This window comes from Hippichthys cyanospilos, chromosome 11 (genome assembly GCF_059441005.1).
Source record: "Hippichthys cyanospilos isolate Australia breed blue-spotted pipefish chromosome 11, RoL_Hcya_1.0, whole genome shotgun sequence".
Taxonomy (NCBI): Eukaryota; Metazoa; Chordata; class Actinopteri; order Syngnathiformes; family Syngnathidae; genus Hippichthys; species Hippichthys cyanospilos.
The window spans coordinates 16,839,864-16,862,462 of NC_142379.1; the positions used below are offsets into that span (position 1 = coordinate 16,839,864).

General features: G+C 40.5%; 1 protein-coding gene across 1 annotated transcript in view; it reads left to right on the top strand.

Moving 5' to 3' along the window:
* The first annotated feature begins 172 nt into the window (after positions 1 to 172).
* Positions 173 to 22,599, top strand: part of arhgef17 (Rho guanine nucleotide exchange factor (GEF) 17) — a 55,559-nt gene continuing 33,132 nt past the window's right edge. Inside the window, exon 1 of the mRNA XM_088426824.1 lies at positions 173 to 5,498. Coding sequence (XP_088282950.1) covers positions 432 to 5,498 — 5,067 coding nt within the window. The 5' untranslated portion in view covers positions 173 to 431. The remainder of the gene's footprint in view (positions 5,499 to 22,599) is intronic.

Consider the following 22,599-nt stretch of genomic DNA (forward strand, 5'->3'; position numbering starts at 1 on the left):
TCAAAAATAAAAGGGCTGAGGGTGTAGGGGCCTTTTCCTCTTTATTCCCGAGGGGGTTATGACAGCCCCTACCCCCTAATCCCGCCCACTCCCTCTTGCCCTATCTCAGGCATTAACATGCACAAAAAACAACACAAGTCACGGAAATCCAAATAATGCCAAAATAGGGAATCCACAAACAGTTATGGGCAAGAAGAGTGGTTGATGCGAAGGCGACTTGCTTCATGGACACACGTTTAGCCAACATTGAGGATTTGATGAGCAACAAAAGTTCGCCGGTGGGATCGCCAACATGTGAGTTTCAACAACAGCAGAGCAACCTGCGTTTTTCAGACTTTGGTAAAGAGTTGTTGTCTTTAGGGTGCGAGGCGCGAATGTCTTTATTAATGAAATAAGGATGCGGCGTGACAAAACATAGACAACTATGAACAATGGCAGAGAGACGCAAGAGGAGTGCACCGGTGTACCGCAGCGTCTCTTTTAAAAACTTGCGCTCGTGGGGCGCCAGCAAAAGAGAGGACTTTGAGAGAGCCGGCGACTCGCTCCCCCCGGAGCCCAGCGGGGCAGAGCAGCGTCATGTCAGTGCGTCAAGAAAAGTTTCCAAAATCTCTGCCACCACAGCCGCCGCGACCGCAGAGCCAAAGAAAGCCTCCTCCGCCCCTCTCGCCTCCATTTCTCCCTCCATCCGCCAGCTCACCGAGAAATTCAGCAGCAGAAGTGGGGGAGGAGGAGGCTCCGAGAGAACAGACAATTCCTGGCCGGGAGACGTTGCAGCAGTGCCGCGTGAGAGGAGCACATTACCCCGCGCCAGAGCCTCCAGGAGGAGCAGTTCTCTGTCTCGGCTGTCATTGCACCTGGACGGCTGTGCAGCAATCTTTCCGGACAACAAGTCTTTTTTGGAAAAAGTGCAGAAGTTTAACTCCAGCACGGACTCCGTATCTGGGTCGGACTCCGAGAAAAGAAGTAATAGGCGGACTTGTGCAGTGTTAACAAAGGAGGGCTCCGGTAAGAACAATTCTTCTTGCGTATCTGATTACCAAAAGACTTGTACTATCAATAATGAAGAGGATGTCACGATTAGTGGACCCCCTAAACCTCACAGAACTTATCTATCCACACATTGCAACGAATTTATTTCTCTGCATTCAGATAAATGGCCCAGTGTAACCAAAATTAGACAACTTTTTGATGAGAGACAAGAGCAAGGCCACACTTATGGGAATTCAAAACAGTCGGGTAAATGTGACCTGGGCCGCTTAAGCAACCTTGAGCATTGCCCTCTATTGGATAAAAGCAGCAAACTCCCATCTTATCCTTCAACTCATGAAGCCAGAAGTCCATTTGAATCTGAGGCTAGTTTAGTTGAAGGACACGGCCAAAATAACATTGCTGTCAAACAGACTCTCTATGACACCATGGATTTGCATTCCAAAGTCTATGAGCAGCAATATGCACTGGATGAGGTTGCACGCTTAAAAACAGCGGGCTATTGTAATGACACGATTTCTGGCACAAGCAACATTGAAAAAAGGAGCACTCGCAGATGTTCTCAGGGCTTCTACGATCAAAATAGTAACTCATCTCCATTCAAATCTCATCGCCCCAGCTCAGAGGCAGAGGCTTCCCCTAAAACTCCCACACTGATTGAATTGCCCTCTGACCTCCAATGTGACCTTCAGATTTCTGCTACCAGTTCTCAGAGCCGTTTGAGGAGCCAGGACGCCTCCTTCCGTGCCCCCTTTCTTCAGGAGCCGAGAGTGAGGGAGAGAAGGGTTAGTCAGGGGGTCGGGCTGGTGAGGGATAGTTTACATTCCTCACATAGCTCCTCTACAGCTCTTGCCTCTCCCCCTTTATTCCCCCTCCGTGCTCCAGCTCCAGATAAAGCCATTACCTCTACCTCGACTGGAGCTCCCTCCTCAGCCCCCGCCAGAGTCGACTCTTTTTGTGGCTCCCGCTGGAGGTCTAGCTCTGGAGACGAGGAGGAGGATCATAGCAGGAGAATAAGAGGAGTTGCGAGCTGTAGTGGCCCCTCTCATCCTTTTGTCAGCATCAGCGGAGAAGAGAGGGGTGTCACAGAGCAAGGTGAAAGTTATTTGTCACGCAGCAAAAACAGCCGTTGGAGTTCGAAGGATATTGACAAGTCTTCTGGAAGTGAAGAGGAGAGTCCTGGTTCTTTAGGACCATCTAGTAGGGAGGCTGTGCGGCGCCGCTCTCTGAGAAAAAAGAGGCGGTTCTGTGGTGGTGCTTTTGCTTCTGGCCGGGATGATTATAACGATCGTGATGGCGAATCAGATGACAGCGACAGTGAGCCCTCCGTGACCATGGAACATTTGGATAGGCCCCGCCTTGTGACCACAGGAGCAGAGCCAATGCCAAGAGTATCACGGAGCCACTCTGCAAGAGAACCCATTTTCCATAGTAACAGAGCCAGGGTGCAGCAGCATTGGGAGCATATTACTTCACCTGTGACATCCACAACACTTCCTGGTGTGTCTCGAGTATCAAAGGTCAACATCCCACCTTTTGCCTCCCGTTATAGCAATCGATATTCCAGCACCGAGACAATAAAGGTAGATGATCAAGATAGCCGCATCAACCGTGGTGGAACAAACTCGTTTTTGAAGTCTTGTAGAAATAACACTGCTGGAAATGCTTCCTCGTCTATGCTGAGTAAAACATTCTATGGGAATTTTACCATGTACCGTTCCCCTAGCTTCGGACACGGGGATAATTTTCCTCGTACCCAAGTGCGGACCCGCCCCAAGATTGTGCCAATAGACACTTCCCCTTCTGGTGTCCTCGTGCGAGAAGGAAGGCCAACTGAGACTGCGAAATTACCGCAGACAACAGAAGGGGATAGGGCAGATGTTAGAAATGGAATATCCAAGTCCAACCCTGATATTACAACAGAAACCATGACACTGCTGAATTTCTTGAAATCAGACTTGTCAGAGTTGAAGGTGCGGAAAAACAGTGGGGAAGAAAAATGTGGCTTGGGTGTGCAGAGTCCCGGTGGAACCTTGTTGCCCTCCGGTCGTCGCTTGTCACTAAAAGACTTGACGGCAACTCTGCGTCGTACAAAGTCCTTCACATATACTGGCAAATCCCCAACAGCCGTACGTTGTTACCTGGCAGGGGGTACAACCAAAAGAAGCAATTCTGAGCAACATCTAGACATGAATAGAGAAAAAACTGGAAGCAGGGTGTCCCTTTCGGATAGGGAAGTAGAAAGTGATGGAGGTGGCTTTAGGCTTGGAAGAGGACAAAGGTTGTTGGATTACGGGTATGATGACGATGATGAGGAAGTGATGCCAACACCATTGCAAGAAAGATATGTGCAAGAAGCCAGGCAAGTTATTCAGGATATATGCCAGATGAGCTCCAGAGAAGAAGATGATATTGATATAAAAAGTGTGAATGACTGTGAGGACGAATGTTTTGAGATCAAGAAAACAGTTGGAGAGAAGCTAAAAGAAATGGCTACTGGAGGTGAGTTAGAGACAGACGAAGGGGCTGAGCTTAAAACCACAATGGGAAGTGATAAACACAAGAGTGAGAGCAAGAAAGGGGAGAAGAGAGAGAGAGATGGACAAAGAATGCTGCTAGAAAAGCTAAACAGTAGGGATACAGACTACAAGGAGAATGTACAGAGACAGAACAGAGAGACGGCGGGAGTGTTACTGAAGGGAGACTCTGAAGAAAGTGTGTGCTACGACCGCTCAGTGGATGAACTTTCAGGCCACGAGTCTAGTTTGACAGATGAAGGGATTGTAACAGAGCCAGAGATTGGCCCCAGTGATCCCTCAGAGAGGGTTTTCTCGGGGTCAGGAGGGGTTAATTTGGGGTCATGCATTGCTAGGGATGTACTCGGGCAGCCTGTCACCATATGGAGAAAATCAGTGCTGCATGAAGACAAAGGGCTTAAGAAGGAAAGAGAGGAAATGATGGAGAACAACATTGGCTGTTTAAATCGGCTGAATGAAGTCCGCATACCTCCCTGCTTGCCTCACCCCTCCCGTCTGGAAGAGCGTGACAACATTATCACAGACTCCATTGCCGAGGTCAACTGTATCGGCACTACCACTGATACAACCAACGACAGCAAAGTAGTAATGGAGTCATCGCCTGCTAACCTAGGAGCCCTCGAAGCACCTGCAACACCCAGTGCTCTCCGTCGACGACGCAAGTTTTCCCCTCCTGGTAACACTAACACAGCCTTAGAAGTTAGTAACAGTACCGCAGACTCAACAACAGCAGATGATGCAAGCGGGGAGTCAACAGTCTATCGCTCCCTCAGTGACCCTATGCCTCAAAGATGCTCTTCTGTGACAGAGGAGGACAATTTTTGCTCTGTTGACAGCAACCTTTTAGGATCTCTTGCTCTCAAAGGAGGAGGGTCAACAGAAACCCCTTCTGTACCCACCTTATCAGAACACAAAGGAAGTGTGGCCAGTGACTTGTCTGTATACAGCGATGGCGGACTTTGGGAAGAGGTAGTTGGTGACTACAGTGGCGTGATCAGGAGCATTGTAGCTGAGCCGGGAGCCATGGACAGACTGATGACTGACGATCATGGCAATGGTAAAGCTCCCAAGAAAAAATCATTCAGTGACCCCAGTCGACGTGGTGATACATCTTTGCTTTCCCATACTGATTCTCACTTTAAAGGTCAGTCCACCAACACTGCACCAATCAACGAGCTGGATCAGACAGGCATGATTCCACCTTCCAGCAGTGAGCCCATCCTGAACAAGCATGAAGAAAAAGCATGGGAGGGAGAGAGACAGCCTAAAGAAGATATTACCACAGAATCAAATGATTGTCACCATAAAAACGGAAACATTGACCTCAAAAAGACTCAATTCCAGTCTGGCATTTCGGCCTACAAGGACAATGTTGTAGATCAAGGTGGACAAAAGAAAGCAGAGGAGACAAAAAGATTTAATTTTGACCTCAAACTTGCTGAAGCATTGTCCCCCAGGATGGTTCGCCGATCCCCAAGAAAGCGCCCAAACAGGTTGGCTCAGTTTTTTTCGCATGAAGACCCATTTGAGCCTCTAGAACTAGATGAGCAAGAGGGCCACCGTGATACATCTGAGCTTACCCCTCCTCTTCCCTCATCTAAACCCAAGACCAGATCTAAACATGTACGACATGCCAGCGAGCCTGCCACATTCATCCCCATCTCACCGCCTCCACGATCACAGACTCTCAAGGAAGGGTGCAGTCTCCCAGACCAACAAACTGGAGGTTCCGCAGCCTTGAGTAAAGCTCCAGTACACAAGGTTTCATCTCTGGAGGATGTGACCCAGAAAGATATCAGCGATGCAGACGGTCCAGGGTCTCTTCCTGGGAAGGTCGATGGGGCTGATTGCTCTGTTTCTGCAACGGAGGGATCCAGCGAGATCTTCGCCAGTCAAATTAGAGGAGCTGTGCCACAGAAGGGTTTGGATCATGCATCATCTGCACCGGCCTCCCAGAGGACCAAGCCGCGAGTGGTAAGTCCACATTTACAATGCTGTTGTTGTTTTTGTAGCATATCTTTGACATGCACTTTCGAACAAGATATATAAAAACATATTTAAATGACATTTTGGAGTTTAAGTTTATGGCTTGCTTTGACTAGCATCCGAGACGCTAAAGTGAGTGTAGAAAATTAATGATATAAAAAATGAGAATTACAAACATTCTCTGTCACATATTTGCTTTAGAGCAGTATTTTCTGGAACGGTTGATGTGTTTAATGCGCTTTTAGCAAGTCGTGCTGTCGTGAATGGTTAGTGTAATAGAGCATTTGTAAGAATACATTAGAGAAACCATCACAACCTGAGTTGTCTTCAACAAACATCAGAGGATGTTATTGGTCAGATTAAACAAATGTCAGAAAGACGGCATTAGGGAGCGGGCCAAGCCAGTCAAGTGCATGCGTCTGTTCGTCTTTGTTTGTTCCAGCCAAGATGCGTTTCAGCCAGCCAAAGAGAGAGTGAAGACACAATGAGCCGTTCAGTACTGCTCAGGAAAGATTTTATTAGTGATTTTCAGTGTTTGCTCAATGCTTATGTCATTATTATGTCATATTATAGCACGGCGGAAAGCCGCTGTCAGACTACATCCAAGTGGATATAGATGCCAGTACACAAATGACTAGATTCTTGCTGGTGATGTCTAGTCTTGTGGTGATATTGGCATATGAGATACAGTACATTTTAAAGTAATGTTGACTCTTGAGAAAATTAAAACCACAGAGGTGTTACACTCCGGTACAGTTTATTAATTAAGGACATCATTTCATTATGTCATTCAATTCATGGTTCATGTCCCCTTATTTTGATGTATTTCATCCAATAGTCTTTCCTTTGTGGTTGCATTATTAGACATGAGGCACACGATCAAAAATCTCTGAATTTACTGCTTTGGGGAAAAAACAAAAAAACTCTCAGACAGTATCCAATTATGGATTGTTATGCTTTTAATTAGCAGTGGTACAGAAAGTACTGCATTATCAGGTGTTTTCATTATGAGAGTATGACTCACAATATCAGATGCACTCTCAGTTCTTCATACGCAATGTTCAACCACGATAATACAATAAACACATTGTCTGTCTGTGTAGTTCTACTTAAATCAAGTTAGTTCAATTTGTTGACAATGTATTCTTTTACTCTCAATAGCTTTTGACTGCTCTCGATCACTTTTGACTGTAGTATTCAAGCAGTGTATTTTGAAGTGTGTGGATTTTGACTTTCCATTTATTGTGTGTGAGTGTGTGGTGGTGGTGGTGGTGGTTGGGGGGGGGGGGGGGGGGGCATCAGTTGCTGACTGTTTTGTTTGGTTACTTACCTCATCCTCTTTTGTTTCCGTAGCGACAGAAGTAGTAGCTGGCGTGTGACCTCAGCCTGCAGGAAATGGCTTTAGAAAAATGGGAAGTTGTTGTGGTTACAGAAGTGTTTGATGATGTCCAATACTACTGGCTGGCTTGAGTGTATGTGTGTTTTCTCTGGTCTTTGTGTGCATATAGTTAGTCTGGAATATATCAGTGCCTTGTTTCATACTTGCTGTTTGGAGCACTGCTCTTCTGCTGCATGTGTTTGTGTGCAAGTGTGTGTGAGAGGGGGAGATTTGGACTGGATATAACAATAACTTTGGCAAGCCATAAGATTGCACGGACAAGATGCATTATGTGAAAGAAGAAAACCCGTTAAGGAAGAAGAAAGTTGTTCATTGTTATAGTTAATTGTGTGAATGGAACTTTAGTCATTACAATTTTCGTCCGTGTGCTTGTTTTTGTGCTTGTATTTACACTTCTTAACATCACTTCTAGTTGAACATTCTTTAGTAAATGATTCTAAGTCTGCGCTTCTGCATTTTTTATTACATCCTCCAATCGTTGCTTCATTGGTTATGTCATAAAGCTTTGTTCTTCCCTCTTAACTCTCGCCCTCTTTCTTTAGCATAGCGGAGAAGTGACATCATATGTCTTGGTGTAAGCAAACCAAGCCAAAATTTCAGGTAGAGGGGGAGGAAAAAAAAGTTAGTAGGAAAGGTTTGCTGGCTAAAAGAATGGAGACTAGAACTGACAGAGTGCTGAAGAATGAAACCGTGATGGAGGAGAATGAGGGGAGTGGGGGGCAATGAAGCGTGATTGTACACATCTCCACTGAACCACAGCAACAGGGTCTGGTCAAAAGGAATATCCTAATGACCACTGTGACAGATGGGAGGTTTCATGCAAAAACTACAATGTAATGCTATCCTACCACTAAAAAGGAACATTTGTCAAAGATAGCCTTGATTATCTGGGGGTACATTTATAATTTAACCTTGAAATAAAAAATGACTTTAGATAGTTCATCAATATCTACAGTCTGATAAATATCTGGCAAAACCTGCTTTTAAAAGCACTGACTGTGCATGAAAAAAAAAATATTACAGACAATATAATACATCTTTACTGCTGAAAATGGCTGAATAAGTGAATTTTAAAGTGAATGTTCTGTCAGGTTAAACTAAAATAACTTGAGACAAAAATAATGGGCACAACTTACTTGAAATAAATGATTGTAATTTTATTTCCTTACAGCAGCAAATAAATACTGTAAATGAGAAACTGAATATTCCTATGTTTTGATTAAATGAACATTGGACTCTTGGTAAATTGTGACATGATAGTCGACCATTGATTTTTTTTTTTTAAATATACCACTAAATATCTTTTCGAATGTACTACTAAATATCTTCTGATCACAATCAAGCTGGTCAGATCTGCATGAAGTCTGATTGAGCACTATGACTGAATAGACAAATGACTGATTTTTTTCTTGCTAGCTGAAGTCATGGCTGCAACTAGCATAGGAGATTTTGATTTTGCAGCACCAAATTCATGGTTGTAATTCATGGTGTGTTTCCCTTAAATCAGGGGTGTCAAACTCACTTTAATTGTGGGCCACATTGTAGTTATAGTTTTTGTCAGAGGGCCAGAATGACAGTCAATCAAATACTTTTTCAGTGTGTTCATCACACACTTAGCTAGTTTGAAAATCGGAGGCTGGTAAAATTGTTCAAAAGAGAGATTGGAAGAAAAAAAATGGAAGTCAACTTGCAAGTTTGGTATTTTAGCCAGAAGCTTGAAGTCAAATTCGTGGGCCACATAAAATGATGTGGTGGGCTGGATCTGGCCCCAGGCCTTGAGTTTGACACCTGTACGTTAAATAGTGAAATAAGACAGTATAATATCAACCCTTACCATCAATGAAATAAGGACAGCTTGTGTTCATTCATTCCTGTCTAATGTGGGGGCAATAATGAAAATGACGTGGGTTGCGGAACTTGCGGCCCTCAAAATCAGGATGTCAATATCTTTGTTGACATTGTCTCACAAAGAGCAACACAATTGAATAGCAACCCGAATGAACTGAGTTCTAATAAAGAGGAGCTCAAAGAGGAGAAGCAGCAAAACGCTAAAGGTAGCATGTTTATTTTTTTGGACTCAAGACATTCTGTTTTATCAGACCACCTAGCATGAAACAATTTCCTCCCCTCTTTGCTGATATTTTTGTCTTCCTCCATATGTAGTCATGGTGAAAAAGGGGGGAAGTATTTTAACAACATTGATCATCTTCATTGGCTTGTCAGCGTTCATAATAGCTGCTATTTTAAGTGAATATGCTGGATGGAGAGGTGCATAAATGGACCAAGATATTGGCCCGCCACCCAAATTTAGCTGGGATAGGCTCCCGGCTCATCCATGACCCTCATGAAAACCAGTGCTATAGAAAATTGAAGGCTGGTATTTAATTGGTATGGGTGTTTTTTCCCCTACTGTCCTCTTTCAGGCTTGCTGTCTCCCTCATAGATTTTTTTTCTTAATCTTTACAACTCCTGAGCATGTATGCACATTCTTATAATGAAGAATGTGCATTAAATGGAGTGTTGGAGTGATGCCATGTCTTTACAATTGGGCAATGGTATTTTGAAACCAAGAAGGCTACATACCAGGACAGCTACAGCACCCACTTACTGTCTGATGTGTTTGTATTAAATTCCACTGTCTGGAATCTAATCTAACAGCAAAGTTATAAAGTAAATGTGACAGGCAACACAAGTCATTCATGAATTTCCTTTGTCATGTAAGTGTTTCCACTAGGGCTGTAGCGATTAAATCTTTGGGAAATTTGGACATCCACAAGAAAATTGGAATCAAATATTGATTCTTCAAATAATTTGCAAACTCTCATCTGCTCACTCTCGTAAGATTCTTATTCTCGTGCCTCACGATATTCTCGCGTGACCATTACGTTTTCTAAAGTTGATTTTATATCATGTGACGCACGAGCTACATAATCTAAGATAATATGCAGATATATAAGGTAAATTACAACTTTCATAGGCTTCAATACACCCCAGGGTTGCTAGGTACATGTACAGTATGTCTTATATTTTCTGGCATGTACACTAATAAGTGAGTATCCGGCACAAAAAATGCCATTTTTTTTTACCATTTTTTTCAACAAAGGAACTCAAATTACGAGAAGACTCTGCTCAGTTCTAGTGGTGACTTTTGTTAGGTAGGATTGTTTTTTAACTCATTCACAAACGGACAGTGAACTTGTCACTGTTTGAGCCAACAGTGACAGGAAGATGGACACAATACACACACACACACACACACACACACACACATATATATATATATATATATATATATATATATATATATATATATATATAGTTTTTTTTTAATGATGATGTCATGGTGTCTTGAGAGGATTTCCCCATATTTCTGATTTTGAGCCATGATAGCTGTTTTTTCTTTGATAGCTCTTTTATTTTTCTTTCTTTCTTTCTTTTGACTGAGGCATGCATATTATATCCCTATTATTGTATTGTATTCATTGATTTTGCTGTTGAATCTCTACTCAAAAAAGCAAAGACTTTTTTTTTGTTAATATTTTGAGGACATATTGTGAGAAAATTATTGTAATGATTGTAAATTATTTTATAATTATTATTCAATAAGTCCTGACTGCAAAATCGCAGCCACTCATGACACCACCTGTTACTTTTTTTCATGTCAAGATAAAATAATGTGTGTACCATTTGGATGGACCTGCTAAATATATATTTTGAACTCTGTAGGATTAGAGCTCTATGAGAAGCTTATTGACCAACATACTGATGGTAGCTGCAAGGTATATCGAATTGAAAACAACAAAAATGTCCATCTTCAAGGTCTAGTTAGTGTAATGAGGCCGTGTGACTATTTCTGATGGCAAAAAAAATGTCAAGCTTACTGCCACTGCCATGATCAAACTCATCTGACACAAAATTTGGTTTCTCAAATGTCTGTGGGAAAAGAGCCCCGAAGGCCTTTTGGTTGGTGACAGCTGTAATATTCTTTCATGAACTTGCCCTTCCAAGGATAGACCCTTCTAAGGATTTTGGCTTTTTATGAAAGACTTGCCAGCATAAAGTCAGGGAAGTTCAGGCCTTTGAACATTTGAATAGTATTGGTATGCCCTCATCATGTGTCCGTCCCAGCAGCTTTCCTCTGGCCGGTCTTGCGCTGACTGGCTCAGTGTGCGGATCCACCCTGTGTAATTACAGAGCGCATTGCTTATGTAAGGAAAGTCTCCTCTGAAACAGCACTTTCCAGGTCTTGAGCTGCTATCTCAGCTCTTTTCAGAGTACATACTGTTTTTGAGCATAAACGGTGTGTTTGTGTGAATTATATGCATTCCAGTTTCACCTGATTCTTACATTAATGGCTCCTCTGGGCACAGTAAATCTCTCTCTTGCGTCACATTTGTAATGTCTGCTGTTAAATCGACATAAATGTAACAGGAATTTTATCTTTGTCACCCCATCTGACTTGAACTTCAGATCTACATCCATCCGTCCGTCCATCCATCCAATCATTTTCTAGAGCAGCTTATCCTGACAAGAGCCGCAGGCTTGCTGGTGCCAACCCCAACTGGCTGTGAAGTGTAATTGCATTAAAATAAGAATTTTAATCTTTTTTTTTTTTTCAGGCACTTTGATATACAGTGGCCCCTGGTTTACAAGATTAATCCGTTTTGCGGTTGGGATCGTATTGCGAATTCGCAATATTGCGGGCAATCCAAACCAATGTTAATTAGCTAATGCGTGTAAAACCCCAGGTAAAAACATAAAAATTGTATATACATATTAAAAAAATTTTATCAAAATAGTATAGTAAGTGCTACATATACATAAAATACATGCATACAGTTTAATAACATCATAAATAAAAAATCTATAAAGTATTTATTTACTTTTGAGTGACGCTATGGGTATATTCCCTAGTAAGGGTAGCCTAGGCTAGGCAAGCTTAGCTTTCTCCGTATTTCTTGATTATCTCCAGCTTCGTTTCCATATAAATCTTGGGACTCATGGATAACCAATTCAAGTTTGAATTAAACACTGAAGTGCATAATAAATATGATATTGAAAGCACCCTCACACGAGATCAAGTCCTTAGGCAGCCATCTTTGTGACGCCGTGCGGTGACCAAGAGCAGACCAGCATCGTTGTGACCCCATCATTGAAGAATGGTGGTTTCTAGTTGGGTAAAAAAAAAAATAATAATTTGGAGCCATATTCTGAGCTCTTTTGTATGCCCTCCACTGCTCTAAATACATACTGTAGTTCCCAAAACCTATGATAAATTACTTGAAATTCCACCAACACAAATTATTTCCATGACATGGACTCCCAAAATGTGTCAAAAATATATTGCGTCATTCAAAAATCCACTCTAAAGGCTTAATATTTTGCAAAATAGTACACCTATGACAGGTTTGAATGTATATTTGGATGAACACGGTCTGAAACCATAGATCTAGCAATTTATTGGACTTACCCTACCTTACTTAAAACAAAAGATGAGGACCTCTAAATAAAATATGGTCCTCAATTTAGTGTGCAATTCCCGGATACGAAAAGCAGGCGGGGTAGCCAAACTTTGAAAGGTCGCAACTTGAAATCTTAGCTAGGTGTTGGAACTCAAAGTTCATCTTCTTTCATTTGACATCACAACAGGCACAAACAGAACAAAAGTCAGGCAAATTGAAGAGGAATCAGAATAGAGGGTGTGGTTTGAGATGGTGTGACCCACTTAATATATTAACTGTTATAGTTAAGATGCGTAACATTTGTTCAAATCAAATTTTTCCCATATAGTTCCCCTTGCGATCTATCTACAATGACACACTGAAACACCATTGTAAATAACTTTTTCATTTGTGAATACTGATGATGTACAAAACAATATACGGCTAGATGGTAGAAGACTATAAAGGACCCTTAGTAGAGAGTGCTATCTTTGTTATCTGAGTTCATATGCACGATAAATGATAATATTATGTAAACTTAATGCGATGGCTGCGTCACAAATTCAGTCAAACAATAGTGCAACTGTATCATCTTTGGAGGCTGGGAAGCTCGATGCGTCGACATACACACGTACACACATGCGTCTGCACTGTGGGTTGACTGGATCCTTCAGTCCATTTCTCTCACTTGCCTTTTGTCATCCAGTCAAACATGACAGTAGAAATACATTTGCTGCCCTCCTTCCCCAATTCTTTTCTTCTACTTCCGCTGTCACCCACTCCTTTGGCCGTTCCATGGCATCAGTGCGCCGCTTTGGATCCTGCTCTAGCTGCCAGTTGAGAAATGCACGTGAAAATGGGACCGACAGACGCTGGAAGTCTCGCAGTGCCGTACAAGAGTGGCTTCTGGGGTCAAGGATCAAAGCGCAGGGAGAGGAGGGAAGTGAATGGAGGACAGCTAAGCTTAAAGCAGCATCCCAGGCAGGTGGTGTGTGTCTGTGTGTGTGATGCACTGTGAAATTACCAACTTTAAGTTATGATGCACGTGATGACTGAATGCATTGTTTCAATTGATGTTTGCCATGCGTTGGTGACTTTGGTGTCTCAATGATGACGCCGTCATTATGTTGGCCGCTTCGTATCTTCTTGATGTACTTCTTAAAACACTTGGAGTCATTTCATTCATTTCACATCTCCAGTGGGCTTTGGGAGGTTTCATCCTCCTGACTGCTACTTGCTTCGATAAAACATTTGATCCCAGTATGAGTCTTCATTGAAGTGTGAGTCAGCCTGAAGGAATGCTGACCTTAACTTCACAGAGAGAAAAATGTGTGTGGATGCATGTGTCCGTGAAACTGAAATTGTGAGACTTCCTGGCTTCTTTGTTTTAACGGTAGATTCAGTTGGTTTTCCATTTTTTAAATCAAGATAATGTACTTCCTTCAATCATTCAGTATAAGGAGTAGAAGAATTTTACTGCACGTCAAACAGGAACACGAGTATTTACAATGGCTTTTTGACTCATATTCGTTGTATTAATTTTGCGTCCATTTATGTGCCTTAAAGTTCATTGACCTCTGCAAAGACCCGTTTAAAACCGTCTGTGTTTGTGTCTGAGTGCTGCCCCTTAAGTGAAGTGTTACAACACATGTATCACAGGCATATTTTCTTGGCTTAGTGATGTTTAATGATCATGTCTGCATATTGTCTGCAGATTGCCTCCCGCCCAAGGCAGTCTTTGATCGTCTCAAAGAAAGCACCCATCACCTAATGTCAGCTGCGGGGTGGTGCGAGGGGCTTGTGTGTAATCGGGTCAGTCTTGCCTGAAACAATGTAGTCCTTCTTTACTCTTCAATGGACTTCTTATTTTCCAAGAGGCATCCACTTTTTTTCCCTCTACAAAAATATAATTCACCAGCTTCCATTAGCATTGTGCGGTTTTAAAAAGTTATTGTAAAGAAAAAGAGAAAGTATTTGTGTTTTGTTTTATGTTCCTAAAGCAATGTCATTCAAATGAGCGTCTGAGAAATTAATATTTTCCTGAGAAGTGTAGGGTAACGACTGTTGCTAACTGATCCAGTCCAACTAGCAGATCTTAGCCCTGTTGGACCTTAAAAACATGCCTGTGGTAAATTGAGGTCCGAACTCTTAATTGAACAACCACAAGAGAAATACAAGCACATATTATTCACATTGAGCTTACTTTTTTTTAAAGTAATGAAATTCAACAAACTTGTCTCATAATCTTTGTAGTGCTATTTTCAGAGTAATTTTCAGAGTGTCCAGCTTGTTATTTGATTAAGTTGGTTATCAGGCCGGATGATGATTTGATTTACTTTGCTCACTTTTTTACTTTTCACACGGATATTTACTAATACGACTTAACGGTTATTGTAGGTGTTAGTGAAAAGATTTGTGGAAGACTATCGTGTTACAACTTTGAGATGTCGAAATTTTAGTTGTCAGAACGCTATTTTGAACCAACACTCTCTGTGCTGTATGCCAGAGAGCTTTCATTGCTCCTACCTCAACTAATTGTGGCTCTATCTTACAATATCAAACTTTAACAACAAAATCATGTTATCTCTGTGAATGCGATAGCAACCCACTAGATCACTCCAATGGTTATAATTTGTTTAACTTTGACTACATTGTTGGGAATGCATGAGGCCGCATGAGACATTGACAAAGTTCAAAAGAGTGTAGCTCAGAGGTGTCCAAACCACAGCCTGCGCGCCATTTGCGGACCACCATCCACGTTTTTGCGGCCTGCTAAAAATACATTATGACATGGCCAGCAACTTTTTAAAAAAGTAATAAAAGTTTTGATGGTTGACTGTGTGGAGAAAAAAACTTACCTGATTAATTTTAACAAGTCCAGCCTCCAGTAAATTAGATGGCTTTCTTTTTTGTTTCAGTACATAGTACTACTTTAGTTAGTTAAATGCTAAAGTAAATATTTACTTACTTATTAATAAGTTAACCCTCTCAAACCCCTCAAATTTTTTTTCTAAAATGGCCCTTTCATCTTTTTATTTTTCTGTATGAGGCCCTCAAAGGAAAAAGTTTGGACATCCCCAATGCATCTTATATCTTGAGATTTGAGCTTACTAGGCAGTCATAGAAGGAACTTTGAATGTTGTTTTTTTTTTTTTTTTTCTGATTTTCTGGGATGTAATTTTACCAGAGCACAAAGGACAACTGGTCAGGCACTCTCAAAAGGAAAGTTATATTGATAATGTAAGAACTGATATAGGAAGTTATTGGCAGCATATAATACGAGCCAGAAATCTTTCTTCAGACAGTATCAAGTGATTTGCTTTAGGCTGACAAGCTTTTCTTTTTTCGTTAGCCCTATCCAATACTGATATTTCACAATTAAGAGGCAATGTTTGATTTTGTTTTACTTGAAGCAGGGGTGCCCAGACTTTTTTTGCCCCGAGATGTACATTTCAAGCAGCCTCCGCCCCCTTTTTTTTTTTTTTGTGCAATATCATGCGGGCAACCAACAATAGCTGGGTGGTCGACGCATTGAGCCCCCCCCCTGCTTTAAAGCACAAAAATGGACCAGAAGTGGACAGAAAAGAGATATTTGCTGAGAACCTCTTTTGTATTGTCATTAGCCCACTTCAAATTTAACTTTCTCTTGAGCTTTGTGGCGGGCATTCTCATCTTTACAACAATAAAATTAAAGTGGTTATGTTTCAACTTAATAGCAACTTAATACAAGTTTGAATTAAATGCATAAAGCATGCCATATTGACTATTGCTTTTAAAAATGAGTGCAACTGCACAGATTCTGCCTTTTAAGGAGCTATTTCTCCTCCTATCGTTCTTGCAAGAGCCATAATTGTCTTCATCGAGAGGGTAGGGCAGGAAGTGGTTTAGAGGAGGCATACATATACACACAGGCAGAGAGCAAAAATGTCCCCCCCCTTCCCCCTGTTATAAAGGGTGAGTTTTTTTGCCACCAAACATGTGACTAACCTAACGTGTTAATTTGGTCACACTCGCCTGTGCAAGTGTGTTTGTGGTTGTCAGAATGTGATGACATCACAGCGTCAAGTATTTCTGTTTCGGCGAGGTGAGAGAGAGGAAGGACAACAAAATAATTGGCAATTTTGACAGAAGTCTGTTCACTCCATTAGCTTGCCTGTGAGCTCATCGCCTACCTTGACTCCCTTACTTAGGTTTTTCTACATGTCCTTTTGTCTCCAACTTCTACTTTCCTTCTGACCCCATCTGCTCCTTTTTTCTTTTTTTTTCATCACCCTCACCTCTCTCTATTTTTATCCTCTCTCCAAGCTCACATCTGGATTTCATTGAAAGAGTGAACAGTCCCTTCAGCGATAAAAGACTCCGGATCGTGTGAGCGTGTAGATGTATGTTTGTATGTGATTTTGTGTGTGTGTCTCGGCCCTTGTGTGCGACGGCCAAAGCATGGTAAGATCTAAATATCATCAGTCCGTTGAGCAAAAGATTGTAACCAAACTATCCGCATTTATCCAAGCAACAATAAAATGCCTTGTCGAGGCATATCCAACGGCAGGTTTGATGATGTAATGACACAGCTTCTTAGCTCATAGTAAAATGTCAAATGTTGAAAAACACTTGAATTAAAACTCACTCAAGTTCTAAGGAATGCAACTGCCCAACTGTTATCAAAAGCAAGAAGATTACAAAAAAAACAAATATTGTGTTGTTTTTTTATCGTTCAACTTATTAGTTAGCAAGTTTCCTCCATGTTCACGGAGGATAACAAACAATTGAGTTGTACTTTTAAAATTCTACATTTTGCAACATCTCATTTAAGACAATGGGCCTCGTTTACTAACTGTTCATAAAACAAAGCTGTTATTAATCAGTATCTTTGTACTTGAATTTGAATGGACTCCAAACAGCTGCTCAAGAGAACTGTGCTCATTAAACTAGCTGATCATATTGTCCTGTACTGCAATGGGCCATTAATTTTTCAAATGGACCATGCAACCGTATTGTGTTGGATAGGAATTTGTCTTTCATTTAAAAAAAAAAAAAAAGTTTTAAAAAATCACATGGTTTTAATAAGCTGCCATTGTGTAGCTATATGTTGTTGAAATTAGGTGATTAAAAAGTGAAAACTGAAAAAAGAAAAGAGTTGTTCAGTGACAATAAAATGACATTTCTTTACTTGTTTACAATTACCTTTGCCCTGATGTGCTGCAAGCCTTCAAGTTCATTCATAAGGTTGGGGGGTTAAGAAAAAATTAGGAGCAAAACAACAATTTCTGCTGGTCGTGACTACATTCTTAATCTTATTTCCAAGTATTTAACATGATTCCCTAGTAAATTTGACAATCTTCCCATGGCTTTTGGCAAAGGGTGTCTGGAGACCTTGCATCTGTTTTTTTTTTTTTTTTTTTGTGGCGAATCACAATGACAAACACTAAGCCAGCTTTCAACAGCATGGTAATGTCTTCTTAATGATAGGCCTATCCATATAAATGTAAAGAGAGGGAGATGGGGGTGGGTGTTTGGGTGGAGTTGGGTTGGTGGGTGGCTCTGGAGGTTGAGAAGTGCTTGATGCACTTCTTTCATGAGCCACCCTTACACTGGACTGTAAAATGGGCATTTTCATGACTTTTTCCTTGGTTCTGCCTGTAAGTAACATATGTGGGATGAAGGGTGCTAAAGTCAGTTCAGGAATCTGCCAGCTGCCTACATAATATCAATGAAAATTTGAACAACTAAGAATAAGGGTCCACCCCACTTTGTGTTGAAAGCAACTGTTGTTGTCTCGTTGATGAAACCATGCATCTAATTATTATATAGACTAGGGGTCAGCAACCCAAAATGTTCAAAGAGCCATATTAAAGCAAAATTAAATAAATAAATAACCAAGCCTCTCTGGAGCAGCAAAAAAAATGAAAGCCTTACAAAAGCCTCATGATGAAGGTAATTAAGTGTTTATATTAGCTATATTAGCCGATGTCTAAATGACATTTTGACAAAATGACTTAGTAGGCTACTATGATTAGCCTTCATTATTGTGTTTGTTTTCCATGCAGTTCATGCAAATGAGAGAATAACGCATCACGTGATTACTCTACTGTACGATGTTGCTTTAAGTTTAAAAATTTAGTAATAGAATAATCAGATTTTTGTTGTCATTTTTATTTTGAGGATTAGAAAAAAACAACACCATAGAATGTTATACTTGGACTAATGTGTAATTCCAAATTTATACTTTTAAAAGCAGAAATCTCTTCTAAAAAACAGCCAATTTGTTAATAAATATGTGCCTCTGACATGATTGTGTTCCCACCTGTTTAATGTGACTTCTGTTTTCAGACATAATAGCTTCTCAAAATTTAAGATGTTTTTCTTTATATACAATTTTTCCTTACAGAACAAACATACATGCAATCCTTCTGCATTAGCAATGACCGCAAATGATTCTTGTCCAAGAACTGTTGAATCCTCTGTTTACCCCAGTTATATTTCCTTTTCCCTTCGGGATCCATGGCATGTTTGGCAAGCCGATGAGATCATACGCACCTCTAATCCATGTTCTTAATGTTCTGTTTTTAATTTTGCCATACATGTTTACATCTTTTTTTTTTTTTTTTTTTGTGCCTAGTGGTGTCCCAGAAAGCTGCTCTAGACCCCTAGCCGCGACTAATGTTTTCTTTGGAAAAACGCCCGTCGGGGTCAGGCATAAAAAGGAAACGTTTTTCAAAACCAACGTCGTTCAGTGCTAGGTGTCTGATGCGGAGTTCTAAACGCCGTATGGCGCAGCTCAAAACAAACCCAGATTAGCGATGTATGATCTCATCAGCTTTGCCACACATGACAAGTTCAAAAAACGTGCGTAAATGATGCAGATTTTCATTGAAGGGAATGTTGAAATTTAATATTTATTCTACTCATTTGAAAAACATGAAGAATGTTTGTGGCATGTTTATAAACCACATTAAAACAAAACATATATTTCCTTCTCATCTTTTTCCATTTTCATACATTTTTAAAAAAAGCTCTGGGGAAAAAGCTCCAGGAAGCTACTAGGGCGGCGCTAAAGAGCCGCCTGCGTCTCTGGAGCCACGGGTTGCCGACCCCTGCTATTGGGCAAAAGCTATATAATGCTACGTAAAGATACATTTCTGACATGGCAATATCATGCTTTGGCTAGTTCTGCCTCAAATGCATAGCCAAATGCAAAGCCATGCGATACCCAATTGTCGTTCGTGAACAGCTACTGATTCTGTAGAGCAAGAGCTGCTGGTCAATGTTACAGATGGTCAATATGGAAAAAAAGGCAGGCGCAGCATATTAATCAGTCTTAAGGTTCAACCACAAAGGAGAATATTGTATTTTTGTCTCTATGTGTCACATCTCAATGATTGTTGGATGAGGCAACCCTCTTGTGTGCTATTGGTAACTAGAGATGGGGGACCTGTGTCATGTGACTTGACTCAAGTCAGATTAGATTCTGCAGTTTTCATTTTTTAAAGGCTGGATACAATTTTCTGTTACAGATCAAAGATGCCCAAACTTATTTGCCCCAAGATCTCGTTTTAAGCACCCTTGTCTCAGAGTTGGGAGCTTATTGCGCTACCAGAGAACTAAAATTCAGAACATCACAAGTATGAAGAATGCATACTAAATGGCGCTGGCGATATTAGCTTAGTCCTTTGGGAAAGGTTTTCATTTTATTTATTCATTTATTTATTGTATGTTCCGTGATGTCATGCAAACCCCCAAGTATTACCTTTGTGATTGATCTTTGGTGATCAACACGTTTAACACTACTGTTATAGATAATTAAATTTAATTCTGTATTCGTCAGGTTAATTACACGTCGAATCAGACTGGGCCAACAGAAAACTAGTACAAAGCTTTTTTTAAGATAATTCTGTATTTTCTGACCTTTCTCATCAACATGTTTTGTTCTATTTATATACTTTGTGGCTGAGCAAGACTGTGATTTGATTTACCCCAATAGCTTGACAAGGTTGAAATTTACTTGTTTAACTGTTTGTTTCACTTTTGCAACTCTAATTTACCGCTTAAACTTTACTTGCTTATTCGACATTTACTTGAAACATGGTGGTTAACACTTGACACTTGTTTTTGACTTCCTGTGAGGAACTACAAAATCATTTTAGAAATGTTGTGTGTTTGTGTGCACGTGTGTGTGTGTGTGTGTGGGGGGGGGGGGGGGTCTGTTTGGAAGAGGGGGTGTTTGTACAAGCTCTATTAATAGAAAGTTATAAAAGTGGCCTGGGAATGTTGTCTTCCCCAGAAAAACAAACTTTTTCCTTCCATGTGGAAGGGTAATGAAAATGACAAGATAAGGGACTGGGGATATGTTTTTCTGTGTGTGTGTGTGTGTGTGTGTGTGTGTGTGTGTATACTGAGAGATGCTATTGCTGTTCAGATGCCAATTCTTTTATGATCGGGTGCCAAATGGTGTTTTTGGTTTACAAACCAGGTTTAAATGGTGTGAAATTTAGTACTTTATGCCAAATACGTTTACACATAGCACAAGAAGGCGGGCTCAGTTTGATATTTTTAGCCTTGAAACATTAATCAAAGAAACAGTTATTGTAGATTTTACAGCAATATTTGTGTTACTAGTGCGAAAATTCTGGAATTAGCTCCTGGAGGATGATTTCAATATTTAATTTTAGAGGATAAAGGCAAATCATGTATGATCCACAAATTCATTTTTATTCCTCTGGCTTTAGGAAAAACTAAAGCATAAAAAATTGTAGTCACAGTTCTAAATAACTAGGGTTAAAAAAAAAAAATATATATATATATATATATATATATATATATATATATATATATATCACATCTATCTAATGTATCTACAGGATTAGACACTCATATCCAGAGGAATGAAAATGGCCCAATCAAAATCATGTCAAATCTGCCAAATCAATGAGTGCAGTGAAGTGCAAAGCATTTTATAGAATAAAATGCTTCTGTAGTGTATCATTTTGAACACTGGGTGGCAGTCACATTATGATATACTCAACACGTTTAAAAAACTCTCAAAGAAGAAATAATGACATTTCGTCACATATAACAGCGGTGTATGCTTCATGTTGATCTATAAATAGAGTAATTTTAAAAAGAAATACAAGACTGATTGTTGAAAATAAAACATGGAAAAGAGGCGAATGTCTGTTAATGGCTCAGATGGCAGCCCCCGGCCATTGTAAATCTCTTTGGGGAGATTGAAGGATTTTACGTGCACTGTCCAGTAACACAACAAAGATACATACTAATGCCAACCAAAAACCCTGGTGTGTTCCACTTTCGGTCACTGAAGCGATCAGAAAGCTCTTCTCAAGTGTGGCAATTGGTTATTTCTGCTTGTAACTTGCAGTGCTCATCCGGGTATTGCTTGTAAAAAAAAAGATTTTTTGTGTAATATTCACTATTGTCAGGCACGAGGAACACAGTACAAGCGTTAGTTAAGGCTGACTGCAGCTCAGGACGACACACTTGTTCACTGTTGTTTTTTCAATTTAATTTCTTTTAATAAAAGAAGGGCATATAAAATATGAGCTCACCATTAACGACAAACTAATGGGAGCCCTCAGCTTGCTTAGACTCAAAAATACATTTGAGGCTGCTGCCCCAAAATGTACACAAACTGCATTGACTAAATCGATCATCTAACTGAACAACGAATGCTATTCATTTTGATACAACATGTTAATTGGATGCAAATGAGTACTTATCAATGCAAAACATTTGCATATGCTAACATATGTAAAGATTGTATCTGGCACAAACGAAAATGTTAATGAGCTAAATGCATACAAGGCCGCACTATATAACATGTTGAAGATAAGAACTAACATTCGCTAGCATGTTATCCACAATGTTACAGGATGAACTACATCAGTTCCAAAACATCATTTCGGGTGTGACCCATCTAGCCTGGTACCAGTTGATCCATGAAGTGGTACCAGGTCGCGAACTGACTTTTGGGGACCTCTGCTTTTACATAGACGAGGACATTTTGGTATTATGGACAGCGGACTACTGAATTGGTCCTACTCATTTTTTTTAATGCTTCACAAAATAATCTTGCAGGTTGTATTGAACCCCATCGGAGGCCAGATCCGGCCCACGGGCTGTATGTTGGACACCTCTGATTTAGAGTCTTCAAAACAGGTGCATTTTGCCATAACATCTTAGCTTATCTTAAGTATTTTCTCAGTCACCTTTGTTGTAGATGATGTTTTATGAC